The sequence below is a fragment of the Pollicipes pollicipes genome, unplaced genomic scaffold, assembly GCF_011947565.3.
Source record: "Pollicipes pollicipes isolate AB1234 unplaced genomic scaffold, Ppol_2.1 Scaffold_7262;HRSCAF=8765_pilon_pilon_pilon, whole genome shotgun sequence".
Lineage (NCBI taxonomy): Eukaryota > Metazoa > Arthropoda > Thecostraca > Pollicipedomorpha > Pollicipedidae > Pollicipes > Pollicipes pollicipes.
The window spans coordinates 19,878,268-19,906,055 of record NW_023597055.1 but is presented as its reverse complement, the minus strand read 5'-3'; the positions used below and the strand labels follow the sequence as shown (position 1 = coordinate 19,906,055).

Genomic DNA, 27,788 nt, shown 5'->3' with positions numbered 1-27,788 from the left:
CAAACGCGTGTTAACAGAGCTCAGTTCATACGACGCACCGCACTCAAAATCTGTTGAGAAAAAAAAACGGAGGTGTGGCCGTGCAGTTGCACTGATAAACAGCACAGGCAACTAAAGGTAACATCTATGATGACGCCGTGATGACCGATTGAACCCAGTGCAGTGATGGTCCAAGCGCGATGTTTATATCCGGAATCTCTTCGCTGACACAAGCAATTCCACCAAAAATCAGGCCCACTGCGTACCACCTTGCAATGCCGCCTTCCCTGACAGCTTCTATTAACACAGAACCCTCATCGCCTCTATTGGTAGCACACGAGACCTCCGGCGTTGGTTCAATAAACTTTGTACAAAACAGTGTACAAAACAAAACAAAAGGCCTGCACCAACATATTTGGCGACCAGCCCGATCTTAGCGTAATTGCTTCTACGATCCCCGAAATCGTGGGCCGACAGCTTGGTGTAAAGGCCGGGACGCCGGCCGCAGCCAAGCGGGTCGCCAGACGACACGACGCCATACGCCACGAAGCGGCCGCTGTCCGTGTCGCCACACACCAGCGGACCGCCTGAGTCGCCCTCGCAGCTGTCGGCGCCACCACCCGTCGGACCCGAGCAGAACATGGCGCCGGGTAGGAAGCGGTCCTGGTACACCTCGGACGCACCACAGAAGTCGTCCGACATCAGCGGCACCGAGACGCCGCGCAGCACCTTCGAGATGGGCGCGAGGTCCGCAATGCGGCCCCAGCGGGACACCTCGCACGGCAGAAACGTCTCGTACTCGGTGCCGGCTGCCGGTAGGCAGGCCGGCTGCACGTAGCGGCCGAACTCGATGCCGGGTCCGACGCGGCGACGTAGCCGCAGCAGGGCCACGTCGTGCCGCAAGCCAGCAGCCGTGCCGAACCGGCTGTGCACGTGGTAGCTGGCGACGGCAAACTCCTGCTCGAACAGCTCGCGGTCGTCAAATCGGAGGTCTCCGACACGCACCAGCAGCCGACGTGGGGCCACCTCAACCACGCAGTGGGCGGCCGTCACCACGTGTTCCTGCGGGAAAATGATGCCCCGCAGTGATATACGTAGCCCTTCACATTAGCATCGTACATGACCAGCCGCGCCTGGCACGGGTATTGACCACAATACGCGGTGGTGTTGCCCGGCCCGACTATGAACGGTCGGAGCGCCTCGTCCGGCCGCACGGTGCGGCGGCCGCAGTCCGTCGGCAGAATGTCCGGCCGGTTGCTGTTGGCTGTGGGAACCGCGTCCGCCAGCCACGCCGTCAGCGTCGGCAGGAGCACAGCCCCGAGCTGCGCGCGCACACCGACAACCATTTGTAGGTTGGAACAAACGCCTTCCACAGCCCGACGGCCGCTCCTGCCGTCACCCAACTGATCGGATGGTGCAACTCTGTGCGCCGCGGGCTACAGCCTGGAAATTCCAGTGTCTGAGGCATGCAGAGGCGCCCAAAGCTTTGCTGTTTGGGGGGAGCGAGACAATTCTGCGGACAGCTGCTGGAGCATTTACGCAAGATGGGCGAATCAAATATGCACACTAAGGGACTACTAGCCCAAACGTAACCAGTTTACGAATTATCCGTGTGCTGCGCATGGTGTGAGCCGTCTCTATAGCATTGGAAATTACACGGTTGGAAAAACCGAGGCTCATGGTAGATCAACAAGGGGAATTTCATTCCAGGTAGACATCCATCAGGACGTCAAAAAGCATCTACTCACCCACGAGCGCGGAGACTCATATCAACGCCTGCCCTTCATGAAAAAGGCAAACACGCTGCAAGCGTTCAAAGTTCTGTTTAGCATATTCTTTCATGAAAAGTCTATTGCGACGAAATTGTGCACATTACAACATCGAAACAGAAAAAATGTTGTAGTGGCCTAGATATTTTTCATCCCTGCCTTGTGTGAGACAGGTTATGGCACAGATACTACTATTTGTGGGTGATTATCTTGGGAGGTGGTGGGTGACTACACCGTCTTCCAACTTCTTGAAGGGCTATCTTAGTTCACTTATCAATACGCTCCGTTTCTTACTGCGTTGTCTCCTCAGCGTAAAAACTGGTCGCTAACTGAACACGCAAATTCAACATGACGTAATGTAACCGTGGAGCTGAAAGTTATAAAGAAATGTTTAATATATTCGTTGTCAGCAAAAAACGGTTCAATATAGTAGTTGTGATATCAACGCTACTGACGTCATAACAGTGTTTGTGAATAATTTCCTTATTGTAAGAGTGGCGCGCTTTTCCTTGTTTACCTGGAGCCTACGTTAGTGTGTGTAGTGGACGGCTGTGAATGAGCAATCAAACTGAAAGGCCGGATTATGAGTATTTGCTTTTAGATGAATGCGTCCAGTTCACTGCAAGTCACACCTCATAGTAGAATTTCATCCTCAGTATTCAGGATGGGGGTAGAATCGTTGTTAGCTTCATTTATTTTTTTGTTGCAATAGACGCTGCAAAGTGACATGACCTCCAAACATTTTGTTAGGGCTGCAACAGAGCAGAATTTCATAGTGAGATGGGCTATTCATATTTAGAGGGAAACTCACCTCATGAATGCAAAGTTCAGGGAGCCTGATTCAGGAGTGTTTTGTGTTCAAGTTTTGGATAATTTTGGGGACGTCTTCCATGTGCCCAGGTTTTGTGATGAATTATATGTTAAAACATGTTAGGTAAATTGGGGGTAAGTCCTGCCCCATTCGGCACAAGATTCGGGATGTCTTCAGGCTTGAGATCTGGCTGACGTATTTGCTATAATTTGTAGGTTGTTTGATTGCTTGAAGGCAATTTCCACTAAGTAGACTGAGACGGCGTCCCATGAAAAGAAAGCCATAGCATGGGAGTTTTATGTAAGCAAGTAAGCCATATGAAATCCTTGAAAATATTTCTATTTTCGGTATTATCATTCTACTTTAAATGCATCATTTTGACAACCATAGGTTTATTTGCTGAAAGGAAAGAAATGCGGTTGAATTCCCCAAAACGTGACAGCAGGTAGAATTTTCTTGAATGTAGCTGTTACGCGGGGAATTTTCAATTATAAAATATCGTCGTTAGGTTTCTTGATTTTTCACGGTTCACTCTCAGGGGACATCCCCACAGTGGTCACCATTTATGTCACGCGGAAAATTTCCAATACTATACCATCGTCTTCGTTTCCTTCAGCCTGATTTTTGCCGTCCGCGTAACTCGGAGTGCTGGCTTGTCATTTTTTTTTAGCAATATTGTCATGCTCACCCGACGGATTTCTCAGACACCAAACGGTAATCACCAGATTTCCAAAGCCCGGCTTACATAAAAGCAACAAGCACCGTGGCTGACTCATTTTGGATGGAGTTCCTGCATGGTTTTGAAGTTACGCACTCGCACAATGACGTTGTGTACCGTATGCCTTTCCGTACACCGTATACCGTATACCGACCTTTCAATCCACGGCTAAACAATTGCCTACGTACTACGTAGAACTTTCTCCATCGCTCCTCGCGAGGAGTCATAACGCAAAAGCATATGTGACGCATTTAGTTCGCGGTGACAAAAATCCTTTCATTATACTCGAGGAAAATTCACAGTCGCCCCGCGCTGTACGAAGTTTATGGGTATCTTTGATTTGATGTGTGAATGTTGGTCTGACCACGTCACGTGCACTCTCACGGCACAAAATGCAGGCCGCACACCGTCGATCTGCTATTTTCCTCCAGACTGTCACTGAAGCGCGTAGAAAAACGCCAGGCAGGGTTCGCCACGTCATATAACAACACACCTTAGCCACAGAGTTATGTATTAAATATACCAATTGTTGCGATACGATGTAAGCGCGAAAATCATACGAATAACTGATCAGAATTTGTGCGCGAGCACGTAATCTCAAAGAAACCTACGGAAAACATATTCTTAATAATCTAAAAGGAGAAAAAGGGGCCAGGGTTCTCAGAATCGCCGAAGGGTCGATTCCTTCGCCGGGCTTACATTTTGCCGAGGTGAAGGCGTCGAGTAACCAGCCCCCGACGCACCCGGCCGATAAGGCTCCCACACCGTGCCACCCACTGTCTGAACGTTCCCGTGTACTGCTTGAGAATGCTCTGCACTGGCTGAACGTATCCTACTTCTACGAGGTCGGTGTTTTTAAAGGGCAGGCCCCCTATTGATCGTACTGGGGAGCATGTCCGGAATGAGCACTCGGGCCAAACGTAGTAAACAAAAACCGTACTCGCACATTGAAAAACAGCATGTGGCCCGCGGCGGATTGATGCGCCGCGCGCCACATTTGAAACTAACCTATTCAACCCTGTCTCCGGGATCGCAAAAACACACACGTCTTACGAATAACCCAACTGCACTAAAAACATAGCACGTGGCCCGCGGCGGATAAATACGCCGCTTGCCACACAACCATCAACAAGCTGTACGTTTCAGATCCGGCTCACTTCTTTAGGCCTCAAATCATAACACTCGCCGTGATAGGGGATAACCATGTCCGCGGAGGTACGTCGAGGATACCCCTTTAAAGTGTTTTGCAATCACGTCCAAATTTCCGATAGTTTATGGGCATCCATTAGGCGTATTTCGACACCAGAAACGTGTGTCTAGCTTTTCTTATTTCGGAACAGTAGTAGTTTGAGGAACAGTGCACGGCGATCTACGGCCGTTGCGGGCGGCGGGCGGCAACTAATGATGCCGCGGGATGCACTGCCTGCCGGCACTCTTACATTGGCAAAGTCAGGTATCATATGTATATGTATATATATATATATATATATATATATATATATATATATATATATATATATATATATATATATATGATCAAAACAATAAAATTATATAGCGATTTTACTCAGCAGTTAACAATGAAAACACCTGCTCAAATTTTGTGTCCCCACAGGGATGCCGTCGTAGGTATGATGTAAAGTAAAAAAAAGCGATTTTCCGGCAAATTCGACAGTTGATCTGCCATAATAGGGGCAACTGTTTTTTTTTTGTATTACCTAACAACATGCAAGTTAGTATCAATTGGACACCTCGTTGAGACTAATCCATTGGTGCTTTTTGCTAAGCTCTATCTTCATCAGTTTAGAAACGCCTGGGGGTGGTGGGGCTCGCATTCCCACTCTGTTACTCCGCGGCATGAAAAACCGTGGGTCAGAGCGACGGTTAAGGAGGCAAATCAGACCATTTGCGATTTGTGGGAAACGGGGGTAAGCGTTGTTTACCTCTGTAAACACCAGATACAGTGAATCCCAAAGGGAACCGTAACTCGTTGAGACGCTACGTCATAGGCTGCAATGATCATCACAATTTGACCCCGCGAGGGACCCATGATGGCTGGCAGGGTGTGCGGTCGCGCGCCCACGCGCTACCACTCTATTCCGGTGATCTGGTACGGATCGGGCGTATTTTCGTACATACTGTTTACTTCGCCTTGCTCTTTGTTTGATGTAGAAGGGTAAAGCTAAACTTCACTGCCCAGTAAACACGGCGGCTAGCTGGAGAGGGCTGGCCCGGCGCGCAGAGCCGGGCACGGTCGGTAGCGGGGTGTCGGTGTGCGGTGTGCGGTACGCGGTGTGCGGCTGCAAACCAGCGCTGCAGGCGGCGGGCATCTCGGCCCGTCCAACTCACCCAGCACCGGTGGATGGAGTCACAGACGCAGACAAGCGGGGTGCAAACGGGTCGTACCAGTCTGTTATACAGATGCGCATTGGCGCAATGCATGCAGATGCTCAGTGACATGCAGGAAGGCAGCGAGAACCTTGCCAAGGTGGTATCGGAGCCATAAGCGCGGAAACAGGCGGAGAGGAGATGTAGGAGGGGGGAGCGTTTACCCCGCACAAAATGTTGGACGGCGGAGTGACGCCCCCCCCCCCCCCCTCCCCCGCCCTCCCCCTCCCCCCCCCCTCCCCGCCCCCCCCCCCCCCCATTCCCCGCAATCTAGGCGTGATTAAGGTTATGCTTTCCCTGTACAACACTGAGCCAACTTCAGGAAAATTTTCAGAAAAATGGAAATAAGGCCGGATTTCTGCCCACAAAACACTATTCAGCCTTCAACTGTTATTGCATACTAGCATTTCCCTCATGCAAATGTCGTCTGCTGCAGTGAGTTCCAAGTCCCTGCGGCTCAGTAAAAGTTGATTGCTTTGAGGGTACTGGTCAAACTGACTCATTGCCGGCGCGAGTAGTCACTGCACTATTTTGTGTATGTTTAAGCTTACTATTCTTCATTACCATGCTCAGCAAGCGCACCACGTGGAAGAGATGTACAGAGAGCGCACCCCGATGTATAGGTGTCTGCTCCTATCAATCACCCACGGTACGAAACAGAAATCTGCCGAGAAGAGACCATTCGACATACACTCGTCAGGTTAGCAACAGGTTCGAACTCATGTTCAGATACATGTTCTCATCTTTGACCAGCTCTCAGTCCCGTACTGGGTCTTGCCGGTGTTAGTTATTTTGCTCTTTGTGCTGAGGTCAATATCTATATGTGCACACGCCTGCGAGAATCGAAGGAGACCGTTTTCAACTATGACCTGAGACCCGCTACAGCTCAAAATCGACTAGTTGAAAATGAAAAATGAAAAGGAAACCAAAGGTTATACGAGACCCTCATTTTTCCTTTCAGTCCAGGTAAGTCCGAGAGCGAGGATGTCCCCCTGCGCCCTTCTCCCCCCTTCTGGATCTGCACATGGAAATATGTCATTGAAATGTTTACGGTAAACCGGTCATATCTCCGATTAAAGATTAACTTTGTACCATGACAAACCATTCGTGAGCATTCAGTAAGGAGCTCGTGGGCCGAAAAGATGAACATGGTCACTGAAACCTGCGATTAACTGGAAGAGTAAAAGATAACAATGCAGTGATATACCATTTATTTTGTTACCTTTCAGTGGTCATTATCGATCATTGAGACCCAAAAAGGCGCTGCAGTATCTGTGATTTAGACCCAAACAGGCATTGCAGTGTGTGCCATTGAGACCCAAACAGGCACTACGGAGGTGGGGAATCATAGTGTCTGACATGAAAACAACACGTGGCCACTGCTGTAATAACGCAGAGTTACTGCGCGGGCTGTTTCGTAGATATTGTGTCAAGTATTCGAGGCCTGTTAGATCACGATTAGCTTCAATATTCAGGCGAATGTGGGTTCTGTTAGGCTTTGTACTAGTGAAAGAGCACGGCAAAGCTCTGGGCACATGGACGCTATAGCACACACGTTACGGAAGTATGCAGACGAGGTAACAGTATCACGGATGGAGCACTTGTTTCAGCTATCGTCCGCCTCTGGCGTGTCAGTACCTGGCTGGCCGTTGCGACCAGTTATCTCGTCGCCGTCCGCGGTCATGTTTTCTGAGCGAGGACAATCTGGGCATTGGGCCACAAGACCGGCTCTTGACGCTTGGGGAAAAGCCCGTCTTATTTTCCAAATTACCCGAAGCGCTGCGAATGATTGCAGAGCATGCGCGCGCTTCAAATCATTCGAAAACTGAAAGAGCACTTACAGAAAACAGCGATAAACACAAGAAAACAAACTCAATAGTAATAACAGCAAGGACAAGCAAATGCTCAACCCGAATAGCTTAGCTGGTACGGCGATGTGCCCACAATCGGAAGACCGCAGCTCTAATCCTAGCAATACTACAGAGAGACCTCGAACATGGCTAAAAGCCAACCATCATCCAGCTCTGTTCAGGACTCGATAAGGTCTGACGATGACTGGGAGCTAACAGGCTAAAATATTGTGTACGTACATTCTGACGCACCAGACGAGAAAGACAGCTGGAACTATTCATCCGTGACGATGCCGGGACCCGTGAGGTTTCGAAACGTTTACAAGGTCTGATTTCCTCTATCGGGGTAAATAGATAATTGAATGAAATTGTAATATTGATATCAAAATAGTATCATACAATTAATGGAAGAACATTACCTTTGAGGAGTAATAGGCTCAGCGTTAAAAGCGATAGCATCTGACATATAGCACACCGACTTTCTTCGGTAATACGTATTTGAACAACACAAAGCACCTAAACACCACCATATCTGAAAATAGTGCCGCCAACATTTGGAAAATATGGGCGAGACGGGCTTCCCAGGCAGTTTTTTGCTCCCCCCCCCCCCTCCCGCTCCCTGAGACATCGTTGCCGCGCCCCTGATCAATGCTGGCGGACGGCCGGCGGCGGCCGGTCCGACGGCTGGCCCAGACCGCCGTGGCCGTCCAGCCGCCTGGCGCCGCCGAGGTCCTGTGCACGCTTGTCAAGCCAGAGGACGAGTCGCAGGCGCAGCAGAGACGTTGAAAAACAAACCGTGCGGCCAGTGTCGGGTGGTGCAATACTGCAAGGCCCCATCATGCAAGAGCAAACCTATCGCGGCCAGCGGCTGCCGAGCGACGAACGCAGGTCGCGAATGTGACGTCACATCGTCGGCGGCGGGCGGTGCGACTTTGGGAGAACAGATCGCAGACAAAATACGTATGCATAAAGTGCGCAATTATTAAGTGTTCGTAAGCAGCGCTCAAAAAGTATCAGGCTCGTTTCGCTTAGGTATGTGCCCAACGGCCCGTAAGTATTGGTCATATTAGGATGAATTTGCATAGATAACACTACAATGCGTGCGTTCCAGGATAGATCCCCAACCAGCATGACGAATGGCACACTCTCAACTCTCAGGTTTCGCCGAAAGCTGGTCTCCGCCTAAAGGTCTAGGGCATTGAACCCACTGTGCAATTTGTAGTTCCACCCAGTGCGCCGTTTAAAGGACATGTTTCACATTTGAGGATTTTGAAGCAAGCATCAAATATGATAAAAAAATTTCACCTCTGTATATTTTTTACTATTGGTGTAGTTTTAAGTGGAAAAGACCTCTGTAGACAGAACAATTATCTGTCTGCATAGATAAGGCAGTAGTAATACCTTTCCTCCTCGAAGCAAAACCACAGGAATGAAGACATAGATGGGTTTATATTTCGGTAACATGCCTTTACCGAAACAATAGCAGGAGTTTGTTTGCTAGTGTTCTTTTTCTGCTATATTGTTTCGATAAAAGCGTGCCCTACCCAGGGTAGCCACGGTGCGGAACGCCTCGAGTGGCCGGGATCGACGACTTACAAAGGGTGTGCGCCGGACTGATACAAGCCTTTCCATTGCTCGTGCGCACAACCCACCTAAAGCACCTGAAACACCTGATTCCGAGTCTTCCATCGCTCGGCGGCCGGCCTCGGCCCCCGAGCCAGCGCGGTCGCCGCCTGCCATCTAGCGAGAGTTCTCCCAATCAGCTGAACCTTGGTGCCGTTTATAGCCGAAGCCGGTGCCATGCACAAATACGGTATCCGTCTGCCGTTCCAAGCGCCTGCGCCATGTTGACTGACGGCGCGCGAGCGCCGCACCACCGCCGGTGAAAATGTTAGTTATTTCTCTGTTGCGTGAGCATTGTCCTCAATACGTCATTGTTTGATTACGTCATCGTACCTCACATAACATAGATTGAGAGCCAATTGACGTCCGTCGCTTTATCTGGAAATCGTGCTCACGACGCCAGACGTGAACGACTCGGCAAATACATTTTTGATCGGTCTTCGGTGTGTTGGGTGCTTGGGTGTGTTGATCTGTACGTGAATCACTTAGGTCAAATTTTCATGTTCCTAGGTCATGACCTTTTGTTCAAATAAGGTCAACCAAGGTCAAGTTACAGGTCGATCTCCGAAGTGCCCACAGAACCTAGAGAACCGTTACTAGGCAGTAGGTCACATGCTCATTTAAGCTCAGTGACCTTGATTGACTTTTTGAAGATCAAGGTGACCAAAATCATAAAAGATTGTTTTGAGTTTTGCATTTGACTAAGCGACAAAGATTACACTAGGCAGTATGCTTCTAAAACAAAATATTGACCTGTGTCATTTTGGGCCAATGACCTATTCTGGCCTCTAAAAAGCCCATGGAAGATGCATAATGCGGTTCTCTCTATAAATAAAGTCGAAATGAGCACCAGAAACTACCTCACAGCAAGCTCTAGAGTATCAAAACCGGTTGGTTTTTGACCTTGGTGTGACCTTGATATCTGACCTGAGGTCTATTTAATTTGCTCATTCCACTGTTGTGTTGCCTAAGAAAGCATATCAGATATGTATGGCTTCTTCTAACGATCCGTTGTTGTATCAGATTGAAGGATTCCTTAGAAACTGCCTGCGCTGAAACCATGACCTGACTTTGACCTGCCATAGGTCAGCAACCTTACATTATAAATCCTAATATGTAGTCCAAGCGATCCGCTGTTCAATTTTCCGTAGCTCTGCAAATGTTGCCGCGGTTACGCCGCGCCGTTCGGAAACCGTTATGGAAAACCTTAAGGGGGGTCGATTTGACCCCCCACCCAAGCGCATGTTGACAGAACCGGGTTTTGAGTCCCTCAGTGTTAGGATCGTGATTACACCAATGCCCATACATGCCATAAGTGTTCCACAGTACGTTAAAATTTTAAATACGGTTACCAATGTCTGTAAACTTGATTCTAGCCTGCTTCTCACTGGACCATTCTTGTCTTATTCCGTTTTGCTTATATTTCTACATCGCCTTCTTCTTCACGCGTGCCACGTCTGTGTATGTAAGAATTCATTATGTTTGCCACTGTCTTTTTACAGCAGTGCTTGCCTACGAGCACACTAACAACACTCCTCTACTTTGGTCGCTTTGCAACACATTTTTGCAGGTAATGCCGTTTTTATATCTACCGGAATACATACGGTTTTACGGCCTCGATCGGGAAGCAGTGAGGCGGTGGACAGGACGCACAACACCACCAACACCGAACAGTTGGCTCCGTATCGTTCTTAACCCTGATGGTCCATTTTTCAAGTACCAGCAAGGCGGAACCCGCGATTTGTATTGATCGGTGTCCCTGAAACAATGAGGGCGTCTGAGAGGGGCCCACAACGCCAAACAGGGGGTCCGGCGTCGACAGTGACCCAGAGTCGGCCAGAGGAACATTTGCTGAACAGGGACAGTGACGGGATCGCGAATGCCCATTGGCCTTTTCCCCCTTTCCCAGTGATTTGAATCTCACCCCTCCCCCCAGTGAGATTCTGAATCCTGCATTCATCCAAAGGGACTTTCAAGGTAGAAGACATCAGAGGCCAGAGAAGAATCTTGATCTCCTATTGGCCCGTTGTTGATGTCAGTGCGTCACGTAGATAGTCTGGCCTGAACTGTTTTGGAAAATATATGCTCTTCACTTTGATCGTGCGAATAATGAGGTTTTTTTTATACCCAGCGCGCTTTTGATTAGGTATTATTTGTACTCTGTCGTGGAAGAGATACCTATTCCGTATTTTAAGACATTACTTTGTGTACTGCACAGAGTGATCTTCCAGATCGCTTGTTCAGTTCAAACCCCACAGAAATGTGGATACCTCCCTTCAATTCCGCCATTGTAGATAGCGCTTGGTGCAGTGTCATTCAGCGTCGTCTACTCATGCACCCGTGGCGGTAATTCCACATGACCGCGATGCGTTGCAACGCATGGCTTCTATCTTAGTCTGGTTGTGACGCTCCTTTTCGAGGGGATGGGGATCATTTGGGCACACGCGAAGTGATCAGTTGGAGATATCCAGACGCGACACATCACGTGTTTTCCAGACTTACACCTGTGTGGTTTTTATGTAAGACGTATGAAATGCGTGTAATACGAGACGGATGTCTGAAACGCACGCGTGGCCATCATAAAACTCATCTTGAGACCGTCCGCCCACCAAAATATCACCTCATCTTATAAGGTAGCCGAAACAAAAAACAAAACAAGTAAGTTCTTGACAGGTACGGGAAGCACTCAGCGAGGCGCGTCTCGCATGCTGAAATAGTCGTTTTACGAGAGCACCCAAGATCACCATACATTTTCAGCTAGTTTCTGCTGAAGTTCGCCTCAAACAATCCCTCACTCCGCGCTTCGACAACTGCAAACAGCGGTGAACTTCTTTGCAGATCAGCACGTGCAGCAGCGCAAAATTACAAGGCTGCTGCTAAGGGACATCTTCATACCGTCTCTAGTGCGCAACGACAGTTTGCGCGCAAGTGCAGTTGATCTCAAACAAAGGTCGGGTGTCCGTCAAGTTGTAAGCTGGAGCGTATGATGGCCCTGGCTTTTCAGCTGTTCGTAGAGTTGCGCCTCTTAGTGCCAAGACAACCCCATTAACCGGGGTAGGAGAGGGACAAGTGGTTCCTATTACTAACATTGTCATGTTGCTGTAACTTTTGCTGGCACCGCACTTCTATGAAGACTCGGTAAAGGGGCAATAGGAGCAGGACGTATGGGCCCAACCAATCGAGCGTAGAGATGGGGACAAGGGGACCGGAGAATGCTGCGGACTTTCCCAACCACTCTGAAAGGGGTTTTTGTGTTATGTTCTCGCAGGTTGCAAGGATTTATGATATTCTACACTGCTACCGGCTGCATCAGTGGAGTTCACTGGAGTCATCAGAAAATATTCAGAGCTTTCGGGAGCATGTCTTGGAGAACGTTTTTTGACAATGGAGCGGGTTCCAGTCCAGCGGCAGCGCCTTTCAATGACAGCGGCTTCCTGTCGGAGTCCAGCTTGTAACGCTGAACCGTCAGGTACTCTGGCAGTGGTGTGTCTGTGCTCTGCTCATCGGCATTGCGGCGGGCGTCTAGCTCCTGCCTCCTGATTGCCGGTCGCGGATATGCTAGAGCCCCACCAGGAGGGTCCGTTATGGTCGATATATCGTTGGCGGCTGACATAGTGCTGCTGACTGCTGACATGTATTGGGCGTCTGCTCACATAAAAACCGGCTTAACAACGCTCAGTTCATACGACGCACCGCGCTAGAAATCTGCTGAAAACACGGAGGTGTGGCTGTGCGGTTGCACTGATGAACAGTACAGGCAACTAAAGGCAACATCTATGATGGCGCCGTGATGACCGATTGGATCCAGTCCAGTGATGGTCCAAGCGCGATGTTGATATCCGGAAACTCTTCGTCGCCACAGCCCTTTCCAGCAACAGCCAACCCCACTGCGTACCACCTCGCGATGTCACCCTCCCCGATAACTTTCATTAACACAGAACCCAGATCGCCCTGATTGATAGCACACCAGAACACCGATGTTGGTTCAAAAAACTTCGTACAAAACGAGCCTGCATCAAAATACCGGATGAATGGTGGGATCTTGGTGTAATTGCTTCTACAATCTCCGAAATCCACCACCCTCACCCTGGCCCATTTCAGGGACAAGAACGCTGTGCTTGCGGCAAATCTTGTCGCGCCCCAGCCCGCAAAGATGAGGTCATCACCCGCTGGCACAATTGACGTAAGGGATGCATCTGGTAGGCAAATAGGGCTCACAGTGCTGGAGAACGAAATTTTTGACACAGTCTTCAGCAAGGCAATGTCCTGAGCTCTCTTTTCCGGCGGCGAAAACTGGGGATGCCGCGCAACTTTGATGATGTCCAGCTCGAACGGAGGAGCGTTAGGATTGTCGTCAGAGGTGTCCTGCAAGTCGAGGTCACCGAAGCGCACACTCAGCTGGCGGCCATCGCGAGCGCAGGTCGCCCCCGTCAACACCCATCGGTCAGAGATCACGGCGCCCCCGCAGACCACTATACCTCTGCCGCCCTTTTGTCTTTCGGAGATGGCCGCCATCCAGGGAAAGTTGGCGGCGTTCTTGACGAACGAGGCGCCCAGCTGCGCCGGTGGCGAAAAGCTGGTCTTTCCGCAGCCGGCGCCGCGCGGCTCCTGTCCGGGGCAGCAGAACAGCGGAGTGGTGGCCGCGTCCAGGCCGCAGAGAGGCCGGTACAGCGTCACTGACAGGTCCTCGCCGCCCGACGACAGCAGGTCGGGACAGTCCCGTAAGTGAAGGCAAAAGCCGGCCGCACCGTCCGGGGTGGAACAAGGCCGGCCCAGGTCACCCTGAGGCCGGTCGGCGGCATCTGGAGCTGCGGTCACTGTCGTGCTCGGGGCCGCATCCTCCTCCTGGTCCAGCTGTAGGCGGCGCAACAGCCAGGCAGTGTAAGCCGACAGCTTAGTGTAGAGGCCGGGACGCCGGCCGCAGCCAAGCGGGTCGCCAGACGACACGACGCCATACGCCACGAAGCGGCCGCTGTCCGCGTCGCCACACACCAGCGGGCCGCCCGAGTCGCCCTCGCAGCTGTCGGCACCGCCACCCGTCGGGCCCGAGCAGAACATGGCGCCGGGCAGGAAGCGGTCCTGGTACACCTCGGGCGCACCACAGAAGGCGTCCGACACCAGCGGCACCGAGACGCCGCGCAGCACCTCCGAGATGGGCGCAAGGTCCGCAATGCGGCCCCAGCCGGACACCTCGCACGGCAGAAACGTCTCGTACTTGGTGCCGGCTGCCGGTAGGCAGGCCGGCTGCACGTAGCGGCCGAACTCGATGCCGGGTCCGACGCGGCGACGTAGCCGCAGCAGGGCCACGTCGTGCCGCAAGCCAGCAGCCGTGCCGAACCGGCTGTGCACGTGGTAGCTGGCGACGGCGAACTCCTGCTCGAACAGCTCGCGGTCGTCAAATCGGAGGTCTCCGACACGCACCAGCAGCCGACGTGGGGCCACCTCAATCACGCAGTGGGCGGCCGTCACCACGTGTTCCTGCGAGACAATGATGCCTCCGCAGTGATGTACATAGCCCTTCACATTGGCATCGTACATGACCAGCCGCGCCTGCCACGGATATTTACCATAATAGGCGGTGGTGTTGCCCGGCCCCGACTATGAACGGTCGGCGCGCTTCGTCTGGCCGCACAAGGCGGCGGCCGCAGTCCGTCGGCAGAATGTCCGGCCGGTTGCTGTTAGCTGTGGGAACGGCGTCCGCCAGCCACGCCGTCAGCGTCAGCAGGAGCACAGCCCCGAGCTGCGCGCGCACACCGACACCCATTTGTAGGTCGGAACAAACGCCTTCCACAGCCCGACGGCCGCTCCTGTCGCCACCCAACTGATCGCATGGTGCAACTCTGTGCGCCGCGGGCTACAGCCCGGAAATTCCAGCGTCTGAGGCATGCAGAGGCGCTCAAAGCTTTGCTATTTGGGGGGAGCGAGACAATTCTGCGGACAGCTGCTGGAGCATTTACGCAAGATGGGCGAATCAAATATGCACACTAAGGGACTACTAGCCCAAACGTAACCAGTTTACGAATTATCCGTGTGCTGCGCATGGTGTGAGCCGTCTCTATAGCATTGGAAATTACACGGTTGGAAAAACCGAGGCTCATGGTAGATCAACAAGGGGAATTCCATTCCAGGTAGCCATCCATCAGGACGTCAAAAAGCATCTACTCGCCCACGAGCGCGGAGACTCATATCAACGCCTGCCCTTCATGAAAAAGGCAAACACGCTGCAAGCGTTCAATGTTCTGTTTAGCATATTATTTCATGAAAAGTCTATTGCGACGAAATTGTGCACATTACAACATCGAAACAGAAAAAATGTTGTAGTGGCCTAGATATTTTTCATCCCTGCCTTGTGTGAGACAGGTTATGGCACAGATATTACTATTAGTGGGTGATTATCTTGGGAGATGGTGGGTGACTACACCGTCTTCCAAGTTCTTGAAGGGCTATCTTAGTTCATTATAAATACGTTCCTTTCCTTACTGCGTTGTCTCCTCAGCGAAAAGACTGGTCGCTAACTGAACACGCAAATTCAACATGACGTAATGCAACCGTGGAGCTGAAAGTTACAAGAAATGTTTAATATATTCGTTGTCAGCAAAAAACGGTGCAATATAGTAGTTGTGATATCAACACTAATGACGTCATAACAGTGTTTGTGAATAATTTCCTTATTGTAAGAGTGGCGCGCTTTTCCTTGTTTACTTGGAGCCTACGTTAGTGTGTGTAGTGGACGGCTTTGAATGAGCCATCAAACTGAAAGGCCGGATTATGAGTATTTGCTTTTAGATGAATGCGTCCAGTTCACTGCAAGTCACACCTCATAGTAGAATTTCATCCTCAGTGTTTAGGATGGGGGTAGAATCGTTGTTAGCTTCATTTATTTTTTGTTGCAATAGACGCTGCAAAGTGACATGACCTCCAAACATTTTGCTAGGGCTGCAACAGAGCAGAATTTCATAGTGAGATGGGCTATTCATATTTAGAGGGAAACTCACCTCATGAATGCAAAGTTCAGGGAGCCTGATTCAGGAGTGCTTTGCGTTCAAGTTTTGGATAATTTTGGGGACGTCTTCCATGTGCCCAGGTTTTGTGATGAATTATATGTTAAAACATGTTAGGTAAATTGGGGGTAAGTCCTGCCCCATTCGGCACAAGATTCGGGATGTCTTCAGGCTTGAGATCTGGCTGACATATTTGCTATAATTTGTAGGTTGTTTGATTGCTTGAAGGCAATTTCCACTAAGTAGACTGAGACGGCGCCCCATGAAAAGAAAGCCATAGCATGGGAGTTTTATGCAAGCAAGTAAGCCATATGAAATCCTTGAAAATATTTCTATTTTCGGTATTATCATTCTACTTTAAATGCATCATTTTGACAACCATAGGTTTATTTGCTGAAAGGAAAGAAATGCGGTTGAATTCCCCAAAACGTGACAGCAGGTAGAATTTTCTTGAATGTAGCTGTTACGCGGGGAGTTTTCAATTATAAAATATCGTCGTTAGGTTTCTTGATTTTTCACGGTTCGCTCTCAGGGGACATCCCCACAGTGGTCACCATTTATGTCACGCGGAAAATTTCCAATACTATACCATCGTCTTCGTTTCCTTCAGCCTGATTTTTGCCGTCCGCGTAACTCGGAGTGCTGGCTTGTCATTTTTTTTTTAGCAATATTGTCATGCTCACCCGACGGATTTCTCAGACACCAAACGGTAATCACCAGATTTCCAAAGCCCGGCTTGCATAAAAGCAACAAGCACCGTGGCTGACTCATTTTGGATGGAGTTCCTGCATGGTTTTGAAGTTACGCACTCGCACAATGACGTTGTGTACCGTATGCCTTTCCGTATACCGTATACCGTATACCGGCCTTTCAATCCACGGCTAAACAATTGCCTACGTACTACGTAGAACTTTCTCCACCGCTCCTCGCGAGGAGTCATAATGCAAAAGCGTATGTGACGCATTTAGTTCGCGGTGACAAAAATCCTTTCATTATACTCGAGGAAAATTCACAGTCGCCCCACGCTGTACGAAGTTTACGGGTATCTTTGATTTGATGTGTAAATGTTGGTCTGACCGTGTCACGTGCACTCTCATGGCACAAAATGCAGGCCGCACACCGTCGATCTGCTATTTTCCTCCAGACTGTCCATTGAAGCGCGTAGAAAAACGCCAGGCAGGGTTCGCCACGTCATATAACAACACACCTTAGCCACAGAGTCATGTATTAAATATACCAATTGTTGCGATACGATGTAAGCGCAAAAATCATACGAATAGCTGATCAGAATTTGTGCGCGAGCACGTAATCTCAAAGAAACCTACGGAAAACATATTCTTAATAATCTAAAAGGAGAAAAAGGGGCCAGGGTTCTCAGAATCGCCAAAGGGTCGATTCCTTCGCCGGGCTTACATTTTGCCGAGGTGAAGGCGTCGAGTAACCAGCCCCCGACGCACCCGGCCGATAAGGCTCCCACACCGTGCCACCCACTGTCTGAACGTTCCCGTGTACTATTTGAGAATGCTCTGCACTGGCTGAACGTATCCTACTTCTACGAGGTCGGTGTTTTTAAGGGGCAGGCCCCCTATTGATCGTACTGGGGAGCATGTCCGGAATGAGCACTCGGGCCAAACGTAGTAAACAAAAACCGTACTCGCACATCGAAAAACAGCAGGTGGCCCGCGGCGGATTGATGCGCCGCGCGCCGCATTTGAAACTAACCTATTCAACCCTGTCCCCGGGATCGCAAAAACACACACGTCGTACGAATAACCCAACTGCACTAAAAACATAGCACGTGGCCCGCGGCGGATAAATACGCCGCTTGCCACACAACCATCAACAAGCTGTACGTTTCAGATCCGGCTCACTTCTTTAGGCTACAAATCATAACACTCGCCGTGATAGGGGATAACCATGTCCGCGGAGGTACGTCGAAGATACCCCTTTAAAGTGTTTTGCAATCACGTCCAAATTTCCGATAGTTTATGGGCATCCATTAGGCGTATTTCGACACCAGAAACGTGTGTCTAGCTTTTCTTATTTCGGAACAGTAGTAGTTTGAGGAACACTGCACGGCGATCTACGGCCGTTGCGGGCGGCGGGCGGCAACTAATGATGCCGCGGGATGCACTGCCTGCCGGCACTCTCACATTGGCAAAGTCAGGTATCATATGTATATGTATATATATATATATATATATATATATATATATGATCAAAACAATAAAATTATATAGCGATTTTACTCAGCAGTTAACAATGAAAACACCTGCTCAAATTTTGTGTCCCCACAGGGATGCCGTCGTAGGTATGATGTAAAGTAAAAAAAAAGCGATTTTCCGGCAAATTCGACAGTTGATCTGCCATAATAGGGGCAACTGTTTTTTTTTGTATTACCTAACAACATGCAAGTTAGTATCAATTGGACACCTCGTTGAGACTAATCCATTGGTGCTTTTTGCTAAGCTCTATCTTCATCAGTTTAGAAACGCCTGGGGGTGGTGGGGCTCGCATTCCCACTCTGTTACTCCGCGGCATGAAAAACCGTGTGTCAGAGCGACGGTTAAGGAGGCAAATCAGACCATTTGCGATTTGTGGGAAACGGGGGTAAGCGTTGTTTACCTCTGTAAACACCAGATACAGTGAATCCCAAAGTGAACCGTAACTCGTTGAGACGCTACGTCATAGGCTGCAATGATCATCACAATTTGACCCCGCGAGGGACCCATGATGGCTGGCAGGGTGTGCGGTCGCGCGCCCACGCGCTACCACTCTATTCCGGTGATCTGGTACGGATCGGGCGTATTTTCGTACATACTGTTTACTTCGCCTTGCTCTTTGTTTGATGTAGAAGGGTAAAGCTAAACTTCACTGCCCAGTAAACACGGCGGCTAGCTGGAGAGGGCTGGCCCGGCGCGCAGAGCCGGGCACGGTCGGTAGCGGGGTGTCGGTGTGCCGTGTGCGGTACGCGGTGTGCGGCTGCAAACCAGCGCTGCAGGCGGCGGGCATCTCGGCCCGTCCAACTCACCCAGCACCGGTGGATGGAGTCACAGACGCAGACAAGCGGGGTGCAAACGGGTCGTACCAGTCTGTTATACAGATGCGCATTGGCGCAATGCATGCAGATGCTCAGTGACATGCAGGAAGGCAGCGAGAACCTTGCCAAGGTGGTATCGGAGCCATAAGCGCGGAAACAGGCGGAGAGGAGATGTAGGAGGGGGGAGCGTTTACCCCGCACAAAATGTTGGACGGCGGAGTGACGCCCCCCCCCCCCTCCCCGCCCTCCCCCTCCCCCCCCCCTCCCCGCCCCCCCCCCATTCCCCGCAATCTAGGCGTGATTAAGGTTATGCTTTCCCTGTACAACACTGAGCCAACTTCAGGAAAATTTTCAGAAAAATGGAAATAAGGCCGGATTTCTGCCCACAAAACACTATTCAGCCTTCAACTGTTATTGCATACTAGCATTTCCCTCATGCAAATGTCGTCTGCTGCAGTGAGTTCCAAGTCCCCGCGGCTCAGTAAAAGTTGATTGCTTTGAGGGTACTGGTCAAACTGACTCATTGCCGGCGCGAGTAGTCACTGCACTATTTTGTGTATGTTTAAGCTTACTATTCTTCATTACCATGCTCAGCAAGCGCACCACGTGGAAGAGATGTACAGACAGCGCACCCCGATGTATAGGTGTCTGCTCCTATCAATCACCCACGGTACGAAACAGAAATCTGCCGAGAAGAGACCATTCGACATACACTCGTCAGGTTAGCAACAGGTTCGAACTCATGTTCAGATACATGTTCTCATCTTTGACCAGCTCTCAGTCCCGTACTGGGTCTTGCCGGTGTTAGTTATTTTGCTCTTTGTGCTGAGGTCAAAATCTATATGTGCACACGCCTGCGAGAATCGAAGGAGACCGTTTTCAACTATGACCTGAGACCCGCTACAGCTCAAAATCGACTAGTTGAAAATGAAATATGAAAAGGAAACCAAAGGTTATACGAGACCCTCATTTTTCCTTTCAGTCCAGGTAAGTCCGAGAGCGAGGATGTCCCCCTGCGCCCTTCTCCCCCCTTCTGGATCTGCACATGGAAATATGTCATTGAAATGTTTACGGTAAACCGGTCATATCTCCGATTAAAGATTAACTTTGTACCATGACAAACCATTCGTGAGCATTCAGTAAGGAGCTCGTGGGCCGAAAAGATGAACATGGTCACTGAAACCTGCGATTAACTGGAAGAGTAAAAGATAACAATGCAATGATATACCATTTATTTTGTTACCTTTCAGTGGTCATTATCGATCATTGAGACCCAAAAAGGCGCTGCAGTATCTGTGATTTAGACCCAAACAGGCATTGCAGTGTGTGCCATTGAGACCCAAACAGGCACTGCGGAGGTGGGGAATCATAGTGTCTGACATGAAAACAACACGTGGCCACTGCTGTAATAACGCAGAGTTACTGCGCGGGCTGTTTCGTAGATATTGTGTCAAGTATTCGAGGCCTGTTAGATCACGATTAGCTTCAATATTCAGGCGAATGTGGGTTCTGTTAGGCTTTGTACTAGTGAAAGAGCACGGCAAAGCTCTGGGCACATGGACGCTATAGCACACACGTTACGGAAGTATGCAGACGAGGTAACAGTATCACGGATGGAGCACTTGTTTCAGCTATCGTCCGCCTCTGGCGTGTCAGTACCTGGCTGGCCGTTGCGACCAGTTATCTCGTCGCCGTCCGCGGTCATGTTTTCTGAGCGAGGACAATCTGGGCATTGGGCCACAAGACCGGCTCTTGACGCTTGGGGAAAAGCCCGTCTTATTTTCCAAATTACCCGAAGCGCTGCGAATGATTGCAGAGCATGCGCGCGCTTCAAATCATTCGAAAACTGAAAGAGCACTTACAGAAAACAGCGATAAACACAAGAAAACAAACTCAATAGTAATTACAGCAAGGACAAGCAAATGCTCAACCCGAATAGCTTAGCTGGTACGGCGATGTGCCCACAATCGGAAGACCGCAGCTCTAATCCTAGCAATACTACAGAGAGACCTCGAACATGGCTAAAAGCCAACCATCATCCAGCTCTGTTCAGGACTCGATAAGGTCTGACGATGACTGGGAGCTAACAGGCTAAAATATTGTGTACGTACATTCTGACGCACCAGACGAGAAAGACAGCTGGAACTATTCATCCGTGACGATGCCGGGACCCGTGAGGTTTCGAAACGTTTACAAGGTCTGATTTCCTCTATCGGGGTAAATAGATAATTGAATGAAATTGTAATATTGATATCAAAATAGTATCATACAATTAATGGAAGAACATTACCTTTGAGGAGTAATAGGCTCAGCGTTAATAGCGATAGCATCTGACATATAGCACACCGACTTTCTTCGGTAATACGTATTTGAACAACACAAAGCACCTAAACACCACCATATCTGAAAATAGTGCCGCCAACATTTGGAAAATATGGGCGAGACGGGCTTCCCAGGCAGTTTTTTGCTCCCCCCCCCCCCCCCCTCCCGCTCCCTGAGACATCGTTGCCGCGCCCCTGATCAGTGCTGGCGGACGGCCGGCGGCGGCCGGTCCGACGGCTGGCCCAGACCGCCGTGGCCGTCCAGCCGCCTGGCGCCGCCGAGGTCCTGTGCACGCTTGTCAAGCCCGAGGACGGGTCGCAGGCGCAGCAGAGACGTTGAAAAACAAACTGTGCGGCCAGTGTCGGGTGGTGCAGTACTGCAAGGCCCCATCATGCAAGAGCAAACCTATCGCGGCCAGCGGCTGGCGAGCGACGAACGCAGGTCGCGAATGTGACGTCACATCGTCGGCGGCGGGCGGTGCGACTTTGGGAGAAAAAATCGCAGACCAAAATACGTATGCATAAAGTGCGTGTTTATAAAGTGTTCGTAAGCACCGCTCAAAAAGGATCAGGCTCGTTTCACAAATGTATGTGCCCAACATCCCGTAAGTATTGGTCACATAAGATGAATTTGCATAGATAACACTACAATGCGTGTGTTCCGGGATAGATCCCCAACCAGCATGACGAATGGCACACTCTCAACTGTCAGGTTTCGCCGAAGCTGGTCTCCGCCTAAAGGTCTAGGGCATTGAACCCACTGTGCAATTTGTAGTTCCACCAAGTGCACCGTTTAAAGGAAATGTTTCACATTTGAGGATTTTGAAGCAAGCATCAGATATGATAAAACAATTTCACCTCGGTATATTTGTTACTATTGGTGTAGTTTTAAGTGGAAAAGACTTCTGTAGACAGAACAATTATCTGTCTGCATAGATAAGGCAGTAGTAATAGTTTTACTCCTCGAAGCAAAACCACAGGAATGAAGACATAGATGGGTTGATATTTCGGTGACATGCCTTTACCGAAACAATAGCAAGAGTTTGTTTGCTAATGTTCTTTTTCTGCTATTGTATCGTTAAAAGTGTGTTGCTCAAATACGACACCTTCACAGAGGATCGATCAGCCGCACATTTCGAACAGGTCAGATATCTGCGTGCAGTCATTAACAAACACATGAAATCTCCTCCCCCCCACCCCCATAAAGACTACAGAGTCCCACCCTCTTTGGCCCGTCCCACAGGAACCTACCCCGAGAAACCACGTTGCGGAATGCCTCGAGTGGCCGAGATCCACGGCTTACATAGGGTGTGGGCCGGATTGATACAAGCCTTTCGTGCGCACCAGCCAGCTAAAGCGCCTGGAACACCTGATTCGGAGTCTTCCATCGCTCGGCGGCCGGCCTCGGCCCCCGAGTCAGCGTGGCCGCCACCTGCCATCTAGCGAGAGTTCTCCGAATCAGTTGAACCTTGGTGCTGTCTACAGCCGAAGCCGGTTGCCTTGCACAAATACGGTGTCCGTCTGCCGTTCCAAGCTCCCGCGCCAAGTTGACCGAACGGCACGCGAGCGCCGCACCACCGCCGGTGAAAATGTTGGCAATTTTTCTGTTGCGTAAGTATGGTCCTCAATACGTCATTGTTTGATTACGTCATCGTACCTCACATAACATGGATTGAGAGCCAATTGACGTCCGTCGCTTTATCTGGAAATCGTGCTCACGACGCTAGACATGAACGACTCGGCAAATATATTTTTGCTCGGTCTTGGGTGTATTGGGTGCTCGGGTGTGTTGGTCTGAACGTTAACTCAGTTAGGTCAAATTTTCAAGTTCCTAGGTCATGACCTGCTCAAATAAGGTCAAACAAGGTCAAGTTACAGGTCGGTCTCCGAAGTGCACCCAGAACCTAGATAACCGTTGCTAAGCAGTAGGTCGCATGCTCATTTAAGCTCATTGACCTTGATTGACCTTTTGAAGATCAAGGTGACCAAAATCATACAAGATCATTTTGAGTTTGGCATTTGACTAAACGGCAAAGATTACGCTAGGCAGTATGTTCCTAAAACTAAATATTGGCCTGTGTCATTTTAGGTCAATGACCTGTTCTGACATCTAAAAAGCCCATGGAAGATGCATGATGCGGTTCCTGCTATCAATAAAGTCGAAATGAGCACTACAAACTATCCCATGCAGCAAGCCCTAAATAATGAAAACAGGTGGGTTTTAACCTTGGTGTGACCTTGATGCCAGACCTTAGGTCTATCTAATTTGCTCATTCCAATGTTGTTTTGCCTAAGAAAGCATCTCAGAGATGTATGGCTTCCTCTAACACTCCGTTGTTGTATCAGATTGAAGGATTCCTTTGGAATTGCCTGCGCTGAAACCATGACCTGACTTTGACCTGCCATAGGTCAGCAACCTTACATTATAAATCCTAATATGTAGTCCAAACGATCCGCTGTTCAATTTTCCGTAGCTCTGCAAATGTTGCCGCGGTTTCGCCGCGCCGTTCGGAAACCGTTATGGAAAACCTTAAGGGGGGTCGATTTGACCCCCCACCCAAGCGCATGTTGACAGAACCGGGTTTTGAGTCCCTCAGTGTTAGGATCGTGATTACACCAATGCCCATACATGCCATAAGTGTTCCACAGTACGTTAAAATTTTAAATACGGTTACCAATGTCTGTAAACTTGATTCTAGCCTGCTTCTCACTGGACCATTCTTGTCTTATTCAGTGTCATTCAGCGTCGTCTACTCATACACCCGTGGCGGTAATTCCACATGACCGCGATGCGTTGCAACGCATGGCTTCTATCTTAGTCTGGTTGCGACGCTCCTTTTCTAGGGGATAGGGATCATTTGGGTACACGCGAAGTGATCAGTTGGAGATATCCGACGCGACACATCACGTGTTTTCCCGACTTATACCTGCGTGGTTTTTATGTAAGACGTATGAAATGCGTGTAATACGAGACGGATGTCTGAAACGCACGCGTGGCCATCATAAAACTCATCTTGAGACCGTCCGCCCACCAAAACATCACCTCATCTTATAAGGTAGCCGAAACAAAAAAACAAAACAAGTAAGTTCTTGACAGGTACGGGAAGCACTCAGCGAGGCGCGTCTCGCATGCTGAAATAGTCGTTTTACGAGAGCACCCAAGATCACTATACATTTTCAGCTAGTTTCTGCTGAAGTTCGCCTCAAACAATCCCTCACTCCGCACTTCGACAACTGCAAACAGCGGTGAACTTCTGTGCAGATCAGCACGTTTGCAGCGCAAAATTACAATGCTGCTGCTAAGGGACATCTTCATCCCGTCTCTAGTCCGCAACAACGACAACTTGCGCGCAGGTGCAGTTGATCCCAAACAAAGGTCGGGTGTCCGTCAATTTGTAAGCTGGAGCGTATGATGACCCTGGCTTTTCAGCTGTTCGTAAATTTGCGCCTCTTAGTGCCAAGACAAACCCATTAACCGAAGTAGGGGAGAGACAGGTGGTACCTAATACTGACATTGCCATATTTCTGTAACTTTTGCTGGCCCTCCATATTTAGGAAGACTCGGCAAAGGGGCAATAGGAGCAGGACGTATGGGCCATGGGCCCAACCAATCGAGCGTAGAGATGGGAACAAGGGGACCGGAGGACTTTTGAAGGAGGACTGCTGACTTTCCTAACCACTATGAAAGTTTTTTCGTGAAATGTTCTCTCATGTTTCGGGTTCAAGTTCCAGTCCAGCGGCAACGTCTTCCAATGAGAGCAGCTTCCCGTCGGAGTCCAGCTTGTAACTCTGAACCGTCAGGTACTCTGGCAGTGGTGTGTCTGTGCTCTGCTCATCGGCATTGCGGCGGTCGTCTAGCTCTTGCCTCCTGATCGCCCGTCGCGGATATGCTAGGGCCCCACCAGGAGGGTCCGTTATGGTCGATATATCGTTGGCGGCTGACATAGTGCTGCTGACTGCTTACATGTATTGGGCGTCTGCTCACATAAAAACCGGCTTAACAACGCTCAGTTCATACGACGCACCGCGCTAGAAATCTGCTGAAAACACGGAGGTGTGGCTGTGCGGTTGCACTGATGAACAGTACAGGCAACTAAAGGCAACATCTATGATGGCGCCGTGATGACCGATTGGATCCAGTTCAGTGATGGTCCAAGCGCGATGTTGATAGCCGGAAACTCTTCGCTGCCACAACCGGCTCCAGCAACAACCAACCCCACTGCGTACCACCTCGCGATGTCACCCTCCCCGATAACTTTCATTAACACAGAACCCAGATCGCCGCGATTGATAGCACACAAGAACACCGATGTCGGTTCAAAAAACTTCGTACAAAACGAGCCTGCATCAAAATACCGGATGAATGGTGGGATCTTGGTGTAATTGCTTCTACAATCTCCGAAATCCACCACCCTCACCCTGGCCCATTTCAGAGACATGAACGCTGTGCTTGCGGCATATCTTGTCGCGCCCCAGCCCGCAAAGATGAGGTCATCACCCGCTGGCACAATTGACGTAAGGGATGCATCTGGTAGGCAAATAGGGCTCACAGTGCCGGAGAACGAAATTTTTGACACAGTCTTCAGCAAGGCAATGTCCTGAGCTCTCTTTTCCGGCAGCGAAAACTGGGGATGCCGCGCAACTTTGATGATGTCCAGCTCGAACGGAGGAGCGTTAGGATTGTCGTCAGAGGTGTCCTGCAAGTCGAGGTCACCGAAGCGCACACTCAGCTGGCGGCCATCGCGAGCGCAGGTCGCCCCCGTCAACACCCATCGGTCAGAGATCACGGCGCCCCCGCAGACCACTATACCTCTGCCGCCCTTTTGTCTTTCGGAGATGGCCGCCATCCAGGGAAAGTTGGCGGCGTTCTTGACGAACGAGGCGCCCAGCTGCGCCGGTGGCGAAAAGCTGGTCTTTCCGCAGCCGGCGCCGCGCGGCTCCTGTCCGGGGCAGCAGAACAGCGGAGTGGTGGCCGCGTCCAGGCCGCAGAGAGGCCGGTACAGCGTCACTGACAGGTCCTCGCCGCCCGACGACAGCAGGTCGGGACAGTCCCGTAAGTGAAGGCAAAAGCCGGCCGCACCGTCCGGGGTGGAACAAGGCCGGCCCAGGTCACCCTGAGGCCGGTCGGCGGCATCTGGAGCTGCGGTCACTGTCGTGCTCGGGGCCGCATCCTCCTCCTGGTCCAGCTCTAGGCGGCGCAACAGCCAGGCAGTGTAAGCCGACAGCTTAGTGTAGAGGCCGGGACGCCGGCCGCAGCCAAGCGGGTCGCCAGACGACACGACGCCATACGCCACGAAGCGGCCGCTGTCCGCGTCGCCACACACCAGCGGGCCGCCCGAGTCGCCCTCGCAGCTGTCGGCGCCGCCACCCGTCGGGCCCGAGCAGAACATGGCGCCGGGCAGGAAGCGGTCCTGGTACACCTCGGGCGCGCCACAGAAGGCGTCCGACACCAGCGGCACCGAGACGCCGCGCAGCACCTCCGAGATGGGCGCAAGGTCCGCAATGCGGCCCCAGCCGGACACCTCGCACGGCAGAAACGTCTCGTACTTGGTGCCGGCTGCCGGTAGGCAGGCCGGCTGCACGTAGCGGCCGAACTCGATGCCGGGTCCGACGCGGCGACGTAGCCGCAGCAGGGCCACGTCGTGCCGCAAGCCAGCAGCCGTGCCGAACCGGCTGTGCACGTGGTAGCTGGCGACGGCAAACTCCTGCTCGAACAGCTCGCGGTCGTCAAATCGGAGGTCTCCGACACGCACCAGCAGCCGACGTGGGGCCACCTCAATCACGCAGTGGGCGGCCGTCACCACGTGTTCCTGCGAGACAATGATGCCTCCGCAGTGATGTACATAGCCCTTCACATTGGCATCGTACATGACCAGCCGCGCCTGCCACGGATATTTACCATAATAGGCGGTGGTGTTGCCCGGCCCGACTATGAACGGTCGGCGCGCTTCGTCTGGCCGCACAAGGCGGCGGCCGCAGTCCGTCGGCAGAATGTCCGGCCGGTTGCTGTTAGCTGTGGGAACGGCGTCCGCCAGCCACGCCGTCAGCGTCAGCAGGAGCACAGCCCCGAGTTGCGCGCGCACACCGACACCCATTTGTAGGTCGGAACAAACGCCTTCCACAGCCCGACGGCCGCTCCTGTCGCCACCCAACTGATCGCATGGTGCAACTCTGTGCGCCGCGGGCTACAGCCCGGAAATTCCAGCGTCTGAGGCATGCAGAGGCGCTCAAAGCTTTGCTGTTTGGGGGGAGCGAGACAATTCTGCGGACAGCTGCTGGAGCATTTAC

General features: G+C 50.9%; 1 protein-coding gene across 1 annotated transcript; it reads right to left on the bottom strand.

Annotated features, from left to right (window-relative positions):
• Nucleotides 1–43: 43 nt before the first annotated feature.
• On the bottom strand, nt 44–27,595 carry LOC119113539 (transmembrane protease serine 9-like). Its single transcript, XM_037237839.1, has 7 exons — nt 26,851–27,595; nt 26,051–26,508; nt 14,131–14,736; nt 13,617–13,746; nt 1,074–1,243; nt 521–1,041; nt 44–50 (listed from the first exon to the last, which is right to left on the bottom strand). The coding sequence occupies exons 1-7, from the start codon at nt 27,593–27,595 to the stop codon at nt 44–46; spliced, it is 2,637 nt and encodes an 878-aa protein (XP_037093734.1).
• Between the last annotated feature and the right edge of the window lie 193 nt (nt 27,596–27,788).